A 12,575-nucleotide genomic window follows, 5' to 3' on the forward strand; every position below is an offset into this window, starting at 1 on the left:
TTCCAATTTCTGCCTGTAGAGCTCAGGGGACCTACAATGGGATGGCAACAGGGCTGGGGTAGAGATGGCCAGAGACGGGACCAGGGTGGGCTGATCTCTTAGCCACATGGCTGCCCGTGCAGAGACTGGCGGACACACCACAGCTGTTGGGCCTTGGGCTGGGGTACTGAGTCCTGAGCCCTTCTGTACAGCTGCGGGGAGATGCCCACGATGTGACGATGGGACTCACAGCTGCCCAAATGTTGCCAGGGGTGCTGGCACACAGGTCCTATCAAAGTGTGCAGAGGAACCTCTCATCAGGAGGTTCACCCTGAGCATACACGCGCACGCGCACACACACACCCGCCCCCGCCGCTGCTTGAAGGCGGAACCTCCACTGGCTGCCTGGTTCTTACTCCATCGAGGTCAAAATTCTCTATAACCTGTTACTGCTTGTTCTGTGCAAAGCACCCAATCTCTCTTCAAACCAGCCTGGCGGCGTCACTGCCCACGCACCTCTCAGGCTCCTTCCTACCCACTTGGTGTCCTGGTCCTCCAGCATCTACCTGACGTCTCCACTCTGACTCTCTTGGCGTCACCTTTTCAGGTGGGGCTCCAATTCCACACACACAGACACACATACACCCTCCTAGAATTGCTCACAAGAAAATGCTTCACGGAGAGGCATGCGGCACGGTGGGAAGACCACTGGCGGAGGAGGCCGACCAGGGCTCAAGCCTTATGAGGACAAATACATATCTAAATATTTGCAGCCTCAGTTCCTGCATCTGGAAAATGGAGATGATGACAGAGCCTCCCCAGGGTGGTGAGGGCATTTCAAGTACCAGGGCAGACACCTAGGAGTGAGTGAGACCTCAATACACTCTAGGGATTGTTATTTCTGAAAAGCCCTGGGATACCCCCCAGAAGGTGGAACTGGATAGGAGGTGAGGCCTGGTGACTGCAGACAAAACAGACCGGACCCAGCTCAGGAGCTACGACCCTGCACCGCTGCAGAGGTGCGAGGGAACCAGAGATGAGATGGGGGACAGGCTCAGCCCCTGGGCTCGGGGAGCAGCCAGGAAAGGCCGAGCACCTGGCCTGAACATGCCAGCCCTTCTCAATGGGGCCTGGTCTCTGGAAACCTGTCACAAGGCAGACATGCACTGCAGGGGCTGCAGTACTGGTCAAGGGACTGAAATACAGCATTTACATGGGAGGAAGGGCGGGGCTCCGACTGCCTGCCGAGTAACCGACATTTGCGGGAAGGATGAAGACGGAGCTGGGGCTTGGCAGGACGCTTATTCTGGCCTGGGCAGTGTGGAATGGGGGGTGGGGCAGGGGCAGGCCTGGAGGTGGCCTGAGCCCCGGGTGGCAGGCACGCATCCCCCTGGCTCTCAGATGTGCCCATTTGGACGGTCTCCACTGACCGTTAGGGCAAGCGTTCCCGCTGCCAGAATAAGGGAGGCTAGGAGCAGGCAGCCGGGAACAGGGTGGCTCAGACTCGCCGGGCTCTGGCAGCCCGCTCTGGGGAATACCCAAGCCCACGGATAGGCTGAGCAGGCCAGTGCTGGCTGGGGTTGGGAGGAGGGGCAGGCTCCTTGAAATGCACTGGAGAAAACCCCAGAAAAACCTCACCAGGTCAGAGCTAATGAGAGAGGCTGACGGTGCAGGGCTGGAGCCATCCCTGGGTTCCTGCAACACTGAGAAATGATTCACAGACCTGCCCTCCACGTCTGCACCCCTGACCGGGATAAGAGGCACCTGGAAGAGAGGCCTCTGAACAGGCTGTGCACGGCAGGAAGTTGTGTGCACAAAGTCCCTTTGGGGTCGTCCCTGTCGCAGAGAGCACAGTGTGGGGTGAGGGGGGCAAAGGTGGATCTCTGTGGGGACCCCCAGAGGAACCCAGGCCTGCTGGTGGGGAGAGGGACCAGCCCTAGGGCCGTTCTCCCCAATCTCTGCCCCAAAGTTGCCAAAGCCTGAGATCCACACCCCACGGGAATCTCCCCTCTAATTTTAGCCCCATGTGGGACCAGTAAGGACAGACGTGGCACAGGAGGTGAGCCTGTGGGTTGGCCTCAGTGACACGGGATCCTGGGAGAAGCAGGGGGGGAAACATGATCCATATCGTTTTAGAGCTTCTGATGGTCTTAGGGAGAAGGGTGGGAAAGTTGCATCATCTCCCCGACCCCTTGAACCCACAGGAGCTTACCTTCCCCAGTCTTGGAGGTGTTGATATCTGAGTCGTCCCGAGTACCATTCTGGGCCTCCAGGTAGGTGGCAGGGACCCAGCCCTGTTCCTCAGAGGTGCTCACGAACCACCAGCCTGCAGGGGGGACGGGAGAGCAGCCATGAGAGCCCAGCAGATGGCAGAGGTGGACGGGGCCAGGACGAGGAGGGAAGGAGCAGCGTGGAGGGGAGGGTGCAGAGCCACACCGCCTGGGTGCCTGGCAGACGTCTTGCCCACATCCAGCCTCCTGGAGCCCAGGCTCCTCGCTGAGAAAGAAGAAACCAACACGCTCCCTGAGAAGAGGGCCTGATGGACCACCATCCACTCACACAGACATCTGATAACAAAAAAACCTGAAAATGAAATCGACACAATGATATGCCCAACACGTGAAAGTTACCTTGCAGGAAAGGTCAAGGGAGCTCTGACCAAACACAGAGATGGTGTAGGGTCCTTCAAGCCCACTAGGACCACCGGTGTGACCCGGAGTTGGACCACTTTCTCTGCTTTTAAAGGCACCGGGGGATAAAGGCCTCACAGATACGTTCTAATGGTCACTGCTCCTGCTTCCCACCTCCGGTCAGTGGTATTTTCACATCAGTGCTACTCACAGCTGCCCTTCGGTATGTTGACAACTCAATCGCAGTAAGTGGGCACCACACCCTGAGTGACCCTTGAGGGTTGTGGCCAAGTGATAACGCCTCAATCATTTTCTTTCCCCTTTGCTGGCTCGTTCATTCCTCATTCAAACAAACGCTGAGCAAAGTACTCCAAACCTGGTGGCACAAGTTCTCTTTTCTGTCCATGACAGAGCTCAGCATTTCCAAACCTGGACTGTAGCCTGTCAGGAGACCCCAGGGTTCCTCCCTGGCCAGCACTGAGGCCCCATCACCACGTGGCCACAGCAGTGAGTGGCTGCCCAAGGAGGGGCACAAGGGGACCTCCAGGCGCTCCCAGCTGGGCTTAGCCCTGGGAGGTGGTGGAGGCTGCCTGGGGGCTGCTGTGACAGCAGTGGAGAGGGACGGAGGACAAAAGTCCCACCACTGCACGGGACCTCCGCACCCAGGGTCAGCACCTAGGTCTTCAACTTCTGATGCCCCACGTCACAGGCCTGGGAGAGCAAACAGCCTGTGGTCTAGTCTTGAATGCCCACTGCACCCCACCCTTTCCAGGAAGTTCCACAACACTCTGCGAGCAGCTCTGCAAAACCTATGAAACACCATGACAGCTGTGTGATACCATAACGTTGGATACATGTCCTTATACGTTTGTCCACACCCACAGAACGTCTAGCACCAAGAGCGAACCCTACTGTAAACTAGGGACTCTGGGTGACTAGGATGTGTCAATGCAGGTTCATCAGTTGTAACAAGTGCACCGCTCTGGTGCAGGGGGTTGAGGATGGGGCAGGCTGTGCGTGTGTGGGGGCAGGTGTGTATGAGACACCTCGGTACCTTCCACTCAATTCTCCTGGGAACTTAAACTGCTCTAAAAAAACCAAAGTCTTCAAAAAAAAAAAGTTAAAGTCTCAGACAACGGTCTGGACTTCTGTGGTCCAGCCCTTAGCTGGGTCACTGCCCCTCCGGAACCTGGGATAGATGCCTTCTTTCCCTCCCTCTGCCAGATTCAGGTCAATTCCCTTGTCCTTCCCCCAAGTGGGATGGGTGTGGGCCCCCTTCACAACACCCATGGCCACGTGCACCCTCTGGGCCTACCTGCCTGGGGCAGCACCGCCATCCTCCCTGACACCCAGGCCACAGCGGCACAGCTACTCAGGAGGCTGTGGCTGAGAGACTCCAAAGAAGCCAGAGGGGTCTCTGCCTGGGATGCCTTCTCCCCTTCTCGCAGGCTCTGGGGGAACGCTCTCAGGAACCCCAACAGTCTGTGCCAAGAGGCCCCGGGCCCAGTGTTCTTCCACAGAGCCCAACTGGAGGTCACGGGGCGGAGCTCCCCACCTCGCAGAGGCTCCTGCCCTGCGGCCCTGCCTCCTAGGCCGCAGGAGTCGTTCTGACTGGTCTGCCACTTCCCCGGACACTGTAATGGTTCAGGGGCTTTTCCAGGAACTGACATGGGTGCTCTGGTGACCTGAACCCTAAATCCCACGTTAACCAGGAATCGCAGGGGTGTGTGGGAAGAGACGTCCTGAGGGTTAAGTCAATAAAACAAAGTCAGGAGATGGAGAAAGTCAGCCTTGACCATCACTTGACCCTGGGGCGCAGGTGTGCTAAAGCTAGACTGCCCTGTTGGACTTGCTGATTACAGTGAGCCAGTGACCTTCCTGGGCTGCTCACCTGAGCCAGAGCGGGTTTCACTCACTCACTAATGCCACCCGTACCCAGCAATCAGCAAGGTTCATGATCGAAGGTCCACCATCATGAGTCAAGTCTGGAGAACAAAACCCAAGCCCACTGGGCACCTGCCACCACAGATTTTGGCACGTAAGGATGAAGCCCTCTGAGCCACTCTGGGTCAGCGGTCCCTCCCCGACCTCCCGCTCACAGGATAAGCTCCAAGAGCCCCAAAGAGCAGGTACCACAATTCCCAACTTGGAGTCACTTTTGGGAGGGTCTGGAAGGTTGAGGCTCTCACATGCCTGCCCAGGTCCAGGTCCCAATGCCAAAAGCTCAAAGGTTTTGGTTACCACACCCTCCAGACCCTCCCCAAACTGTGTCCGGAGAGATGAAAGACCAGTTCCAGCCTCCAAAGCCAAGCCAAGTCCCAGTAGGCCAAGGAAGTACCCTGAAGGCCTAGTCTCAAAGGGAAGCTCTTCTTCCCAGGAGAGGGTTTCCCCAGGATGGGCCCAGGCTGGGGCCGGGGACTTATCGTCATCAGACAGAACAGGGATGTGCCTGGAGAAACAGTGGAGCGTGGATGCATGTGTCTTGTGGAGGATTTGCCAAGATCTCTCCCATGCCCAGCCCCTCTCAGCCTCTCTTTCTACACCAAGGTGTGTCCACCGCCAACTCCACCCTCTGAAACAACATACTTGCTGTCTCAGTGGGAGCACAGTCTTTCCTTTCCTTGTGTGACCCCATGGCTTCCCAGGAAAGAAGGCGACTTGGTGATCTCCTGGACGGCTGGGCTGACTGTCTCCTAAGCCCTCTCTCTACTTCTGGAATCTGGGCTCCAAAGTCATCCTCAGCAGAGGTGAAGGAGGCAAGTCCCTCCATGGGTACCAGGAGGGCTTGCAGGGCATTTCTCCATCAGTCCCATCCAAGCTTGTCTGTGTCCTCACACGTGTGAAGCAAGACCACCAGCCTGCTGACCTCTTGCTGTCCCCTCTCCTGACCTCTTCCCATGGCCATCTCCAGACCAGGGCCCTGCATGGACCTTTCTCCTTGGCTCCAAGGGCCTCATAATCCCAGGATTTAGGGCTCTTTTCTGCTGGTGGCATCGTTTCCCTTCCCTCCTAACTTCACCCTTTGGGAACCTTCCATGTACTTTCTGCTCTCTCCCTCCCCCCAGGAGCCAGAGATCGGTGATGGAGGGATGGATCTGGACTTGTCTGCACAGAGAATCTCCCAGGGGCAGGGCAGGGCTGGCCCTCCTCCTACCTCTGTTGCATAGGCCTGGCACTCAGGGTGAGCTGGGCAGGGACTTGCTGAGAGGCCCAGAGTGTGGCCGAGGTGCCCAATGGGCAGGGCGGCACGATGGTCTGTGCCTCACACCACCTGGGTGCCCCTTGGAGGTGCCAGGGCTGTCTCTGAGTCCTTCCCACCTCAAAATCTCTGTTGCACCACAAGTTTCTATGGAGCGTGGGCCACATTACTGGCTGACTGTGACCATCGCACCCCAGGGCAGCAACTTAGGATCCTATTCTCCTGCTGCGCTCCCAAGACTTGGGGCTGAGACTCTCAACCATCCTCACGGCTTTGTGGACCTGCCGACCTTGCCCGAGAACACTGGCCTGGACTTCCACTCCAGCCCTGACACATGCAGAGCTGGGCTGTGTGGCTTCAAGTCTCAGGTCCCTCCTGCACCAGGCCCTGCAGAGAAGAGCTTGCCACTGGCTGGGCTGTAGGCACCTCCGCAAAGCAAAGGTGGACAGGCTCAGTCACCGCCCAGGCAGGCGTGGCTGAACAGGGGCAGAGGTGCCTACCTAGCTATGCGCAGACCTCCTGGGAGCCCTGGCATGAGTCACACAGTTGGGCCTCTGGGGGAGGCTCCGGGGGCCTGCACCCACCCACAGCTGCTGACAGGCCTCTCCCAGATGCCAGCAGCTCAGACGTCAAATGCTGCAACTGGGGCCCCTGACCAAGGTCACCGCCGCTCCACCAAGGAGCAATTAGAGCCTGAACCACCGTGGGGGCAGCCCAGCTGGCCAAGAGGACCCAGGCGCCAGCCAGCCCTCGGGGCTCCCACTGTGGGGGCAGCCCAGCTGGCCAAGAGGACTCAGGCGTCAGCCAGCCCTCGGGGCTCCCACCGTGGGGGCAGCCTAGCTGGCCAAGAGGACTCAGGCGTCAGCCAGCCCTCGGGGCTCCCAGGCTCCCGTCCAGCACACACCGTGTCCTCATTCCTGCAGAGCACATAGGGGGAGGTAGGTTCTGTCCACACACACGCGTGGATGGCTGCCTGTGCACCTGGCACAGAGGTGTGTCTGTACACGCATCACATGATATGATTACAGTCAGACGCTGAGAAGAGCACGCTGTCAGGAGCTAACGTGACACACATTACCTGATGTCATCCTCAAGAACCTTACATTTTACTATCGTCATCATCCCCAATTAACAGATGTGGAAACTGAGGCGGAATAGATCACAATTAGGAAGACGCAGAGCTGGACTCAAAACCAAGCAGTCCAGCTTCACGACCCGTATTCTTAACCACCACAGAAGTGGAGTAGGTGTGCATCTGTGGCACGCGAGAGCTCAGGGGTGACTCCTGAGAACGAGTGTCCCTGAGTCCTTGTGCTTTATATATGTGCCACCTGTGAGTGGGCATGTCCACATCGCCGAGGGTTTGCTTTCTGTGTGAACACCATGAGTCCAGTCGCAGGTTTGAGAGTCTATGTCTACAGGTGAGGATCCTCTGGAGGAAGAGGGTAATAATTAGGAATCTAGGGTCAGAAAGACTCAAATTCAGGTCCTGGCATGCAACTTCCTAGCTGTGTGATCTGGGGAAATTGCTAAACCTTTTTGAGCTCAGTCTCCCCTCTCTGATATGGGAGTAATAAATGGAGCCCACCTCCCAAGGTTGTTGAAATGAACAGATGAGACAGAAGTAGCTTAGCTTGGGGCCTAGCACAGAGTAGGAGCTGAAAACCCTGAGCTCTGATCAGGGTGGTGGTGGGTATTTGGTATTCTAGACTAACAGAGTCAGCACCCATGGGTGGCCAGGTGGTGTGTGTGCCCAAGGAGTGTGTCAGGAGGTACTCAATACAGCTTGGTGAACTGACGTGTGTGTGTGTTTACTGATATCTATGGAATTTGGGGGCTGTCTTCTGGGGTTTCAGAAGAACGGAAGGCGCTATCTTTTGCAATATGGCTTGCTCTTTTCTCAGCTGATGCAATGCATGATAGCAAACACGGTGAGAAATGGGGCCAGGGGGAGATGTCCCTGGGGTTCTCCTCCTTGCCCTACATGTCTCAGGGCCCCCTCGGCCTGGCTCCGGTCTTTCAGCTCACACAGCTCCCCAGCACAGAGGTCCTGCAGCCTCCTTTCTCCTTTAGGAATCCCTCCCTGACTGACTCCCAAGTCCCAATAGCATCCAAAGCATCACCCCCACAATTCACAGCAGCTTGTGCACTCTGAGAATAAGTCTTGTTGGGACTCTAAGTATCTCATCTATTTTGTCTTTAGGGCAGAGCTGAGCTTGCAGCAAGCCGAACAGCAGATGAGGAAACTGAGGCACAGAGCCTAAGTGCTGGAGCCAAAGATCTGACTCTGAATCCCATCTTTGCCACTTCCATGCTCTGTGGCCTCAAGAAAGTGACTTAACCTTTCTGAGCCTTGGTTTCGCCATCTGTAAAATGGTAAGACTACCACGCAGGCTAGCGTGAGGATGAGATAAAGAACAGCACGTGGGGTCTGGCACACCAGCAGGCACCCATTAAATGGAAGCCATGAGCTTCACTGAACGAAGGATTAAAGCCACAGGACATGGGAGGTAAGGTGGCCGGCACTCGTGGATGCCCAGGGACCGGCCTGAGCCACAATGTCTCACAATGTCTCATGTCCTCGGAAGATGGATCCAAACTCCAAGCTGGCCTCTGCTACCCTTCCTCTTCTGTCCTCCTAGCCTCCGTTCTTAGGAAAGGAAATTCAGCAAGGTTTTACTAAAGGACCGAGCTTTGGACTGACGAAGTGCCCACACCTGTGCCCAGCTGGGGGCAGTTGTTCCCCGACAGGCTGCCAGACTTGGCCTTTTCCCAAGAAGTCAACCCTGGTTCCCAGGCAAGAGGGGAGCAGGCTCTTTTTTGTTGTGGGGGCAGAGGACTTAGTGGAATAGGAGTTGGTGGGGAGCCCCCAAGGGGCCTGGGCTAGCTGGGAGGCCCCTTACATGCCCCAGCACCCCAGCCCGGCAGCCATGCTCTACCAGCGCCAGCCAGGCCACTGCTCAGGTAGGTCTTCCCAGCTGGAGTGCCTTATGCTGAGATGCCCCCCAGACGGGGCAAGAGAGGGCTACCACATCCATTCTTTTGAATGGGAAACTGCAAGCTGATGTCCAGGAGCACTCAGATGCTGGACGTACAGGAGGAGGCGTCCTTCTGGCGGCCCCAGGCTAAGCCCCCGGGCCCGGGACGGCGTCTGGGAGCTGAACTGGCCAAGCGCCCCAGAGCCGCCTCACGCTGGCCTCTCCTGGGAGGACCGCGTGTCCACAGTGCCAGAGAAGAACAGCATTCAGCGAGGCTGGCCTATAGGCCAGGGCCCAGCCCTCTCCAGGAGGCAAAGGCCCAGAAAGAACAGCAAGGTCACCTGTCACAGCATCCGACCGGCTCAGCGGGACGCACTAAAACCCACCTCACAGTGGCTCAGGGGCCGAGGGTGGGAGAAGGCAGCACCGGGTGGCCTGGCCAGCACCTCCAGCTCAGGGCAGCGCTGGAGGACTCCCCACGCCAGGTGGGGCAGGGAGCCCCTCAGCCACAGCAGGCAAAAGCTCTGGGCCAGAAGGTGGGCTTTTCCCTCTGTCCAGGCTGAGCGTAATCCTTAGCTGCTGGGCCAATTGCAAAGCCCTTTCAAACGGACTCTAACTGGGGTGGAAAGGGTGGAGCTAGAAAGAGAGTGAGGCACGGACACACACATACACACACAACACACACAGACAGACAGACACACAGACACACAGACACACACACGCACGCACGCGCGCGCGGAGGGAGTCAGAAATGGAGACAGACAGATGGAGGGGATGGGAGGACCTGGGAGAGGGACTGGGGGCCTTAGCCTCTCTAGAAGGGGGCTGAGCCTGGCCAAGGGTGGCAGGAAGTGATGGGCACTCCCAGGCCACTGCTGTCCCCAGGGTGACCAGGCCACAATGGCCTCCTTAATGAGAATGGATAATGAGCTCATTAGGGCCAGAGGAGGCCAGCTGCATGCGATCAGGATGTGAATAAAGTCCTCTGAGGTCACGGCTCCGAGTAGAACAAGACAGCTGGTGGGGGAGGGGGACCCCACTCCTCCCTCTCCCTCTGAAACTCCCCCGGTCCTTCGAGGTCCTCCATGAGGTCTCCCCAGCCTGCTCACCCCAGGATTCAGCCCGCAGGCACCTCTTAGCCCCTCTTCCAAGACAGACCTCAGTTTGGATCCTGGCTTCACCACATACTCACTGGTGACCGGGAACAGGGCTGACCTCCTTATCACAGGAGTATGGGCCGGGGGCTTGCCTGGTGGCGCAGTGGTTGAGAATCTGCCTGTCGATTCAGGGGACACGGGTTCGAGCCCTGGTCCGGGAAGATCCCACGTGCCACGGAGCAACTAAGCCCATGAGCCACAACTACTGAGCCTGTGCGTCTGGAGGCTGTGCTCCGCAACAAGAAAGCCCGCAACAGTGAGAGGCACGCGCACCACGATGAAGAGTGGCCCCCACTCGCCGCAACTAGAGAAAGCCCTCGCACAGAAACGAAGACCCAACGCAGCCAAAGTAATTAATTAATTAATTAGTCAATTAATTAAAAAAATAGTATGAGCTGCCCATAGGGTTGCCTGGCATCCCGTGGTGCACTTGGGCTGGTGTATTGAAGACACATGGTGTACTCAACAACCAACCTTTACTGAGCACCTGGCACGCGCCAAGCCCTGTTCTAGGCATCGGGACGCTGCAGAGAACAGCCAACAGTCAGGACGCAGGCTCTCCTCCTCTATCGCCCCCTGCACGGCACCCAAGATGGGCGCAGACACAACCTGTGCACTGGCGCCGGGGCCAGCGAGAAGGCTGGGCTGCCTCCCACTAGCCCTGGGCGCCCACCCAGAGGATATCAGGCAGGATGAGACAGACTGGGCGGAGTTTGGAACACAGCAGCCTTGAGGTAACCTCCGAGCCTGCCTTTTCTTCCCCGCCTGGTCCTTCACATGGTCTAACCCAGAGTATCTGTGTGTGCAGTGCTACTCTCTGCCCAGGCCTATGCGAGGGCTTCTGTGTGCAGGTGGGCAAGGGGTGAAGGAGCCAGGAGCAGAGGCACAGTCCCAGGCCTCGAATACCTGCCCCCATTCTCCATGTACGCTTAGCTCGGGCTTTGGCCCCTCCGTGAGAGTGAAATGTCCGGGCATTCTCGTGTCCTTTCCTTGGAGTGGTTTGGAAGAGGGGAGGAAGAATTTGGGGGCACTGAATGGTGGACGTAGGGGAGATGCTGAGGACGAAGGGGGCTGAAGGGGGCCTGGCTAGGCACATGTCACCAGCCCTGCCCACCTGGCCACACTACACCTGGCACAAGGCTGAGCCTTAAGGGACGGCTTCTGCCCTGATCCCCCTCCCATAACCTTGGGGCAGATCTGAGGCTTCTACCTGAGAGCGGCCAGAGATGTGGGAAATGCAGGCTGTCCACGGCATGCTGTGCCTTTAAGAACAATGAAAGGAGGCCACCCTGGGCCAGGCCTCCCCTGGTCAGAAGGCTCTGTCACTGCGGCCTCTTGCCAAGACACACTCCAGCTCACAGCACGTGGCCTCTACAGTCCAAAGCAAACAGGAGCGGGTGACAGTCCCTCCTAGTCACCCGCCTCCTCGGAGGGGCTCCCCTAGTCCCTCCCAAAGTACCTCCACAGCCCCTGCCTTACTGCCTGACCCATTCCTCTGGTCCCACCTCTGGCCCCTACCCTCCTCTCTGCTGCCCACAGCCTCTCCTTCCCCCAGATGGGGCTCTCAGGCCACCAGGGCCCCAGAACCTTCCCATGGCGCCTGAGGCCTGAATTCCAAGACCATTAGCACAGGCTGTTACGTCACAGTTTGGAAGCTCTGTAGATCTGTGGCAAGAAGACAGCAAGAACTGGGCCGCTGCCACTCCTCCCCCAACCCTGCTCCAGCCTGCCCACCGCACTGGACGAGCCCAGGAGTCCAGCGCTGGGTCTGGGCAGGCCAAGGTCATGAGCAAGGCACCCAGCAGAAGGCAGAGAGGGGGGACATGCGAAAACGATGGGTAGAGGAGAATCACGTCTTTAAGCAAGGGCTCTAGGGTGAGGTTGCCTGGGTTTAAATCCCAGCTCTGCTGCTTACTAGAGCCGCATGATTTTGAGCAATCGCCTCAATTTCTTCAACTGTAGAATGGACCTACAGTATGCCTACATCTCACTGTATTGGTGGATGAGTAAATCTATGAAAAGGGCTCGGAATAGTGCCTGGTTCCTGGCAAGGTGCACCAAAGAGCTATCACTAAAGTTTAAGTGCAAACCACAGCGAATTTTAAAGAAGGAACCAAGACCTCAGTGCCTCTCAATGACTGGTGTCAGGGCTGGGCAGGGAGGCAGGTGGTCTTAGGTGTCTGGAGTTTCTAGGAGAGAAAGCCTCTTGGTGTCACTGTTACTTGGCCTTGACTTTAGAAGGTCTCTACTGAAGATCTGGTTCTGTGCTTGGCACAGGTTGGGGGCAGGGACAGGGCAACCCAGGCAGCCTCATGCCATGGACACAGTGATTGTTGATGCAACATTTGAGGAAACTGCAGACATCAGAGATGAAACTGAGTAGTCAGGGAAGAACTCTTAGAAGAGAGGAGACCTGAACTGAACCTCAGATTAAATCTGGAGGGAAGGAGGGAGGGGAGACGGCAATCTGGTGGGAGGAGCAGGATGGGCAGGTGATGGGAGTACATGCAGCCCTAACCATAATGTTCACCATGCTCCACGGTGGGGATTCTTCCAGATGACGGTGAGAGGGGCAATCACCTTCAATGTCACTGTCCTCCACCTACCGTGAACAGAAGGTGGCTCAGGAGGG

General features: G+C 57.4%; 1 protein-coding gene across 8 annotated transcripts in view; it reads right to left on the reverse strand.

The window, feature by feature from the left end:
- The window catches only part of SH3PXD2A (SH3 and PX domains 2A), a 241,687-nt gene that overhangs the window by 26,917 nt on the left and 202,195 nt on the right, over positions 1-12,575 (reverse strand). For all 8 annotated transcript variants that reach the window (XR_007471233.1, XM_004265884.4, XM_033421090.2 and 5 more), the window contains one exon: positions 2,192-2,305. Coding sequence is in view for 7 of the 8 variants with exons in the window: in XM_004265884.4 (XP_004265932.1) it covers positions 2,192-2,305 (114 nt within the window). In the remaining variant the exon portion in view is untranslated. The remainder of the gene's footprint in view (positions 1-2,191; positions 2,306-12,575) is intronic.

This window comes from Orcinus orca, chromosome 14, assembly GCF_937001465.1.
Source record: "Orcinus orca chromosome 14, mOrcOrc1.1, whole genome shotgun sequence".
NCBI lineage: Eukaryota > Metazoa > Chordata > Mammalia > Artiodactyla > Delphinidae > Orcinus > Orcinus orca.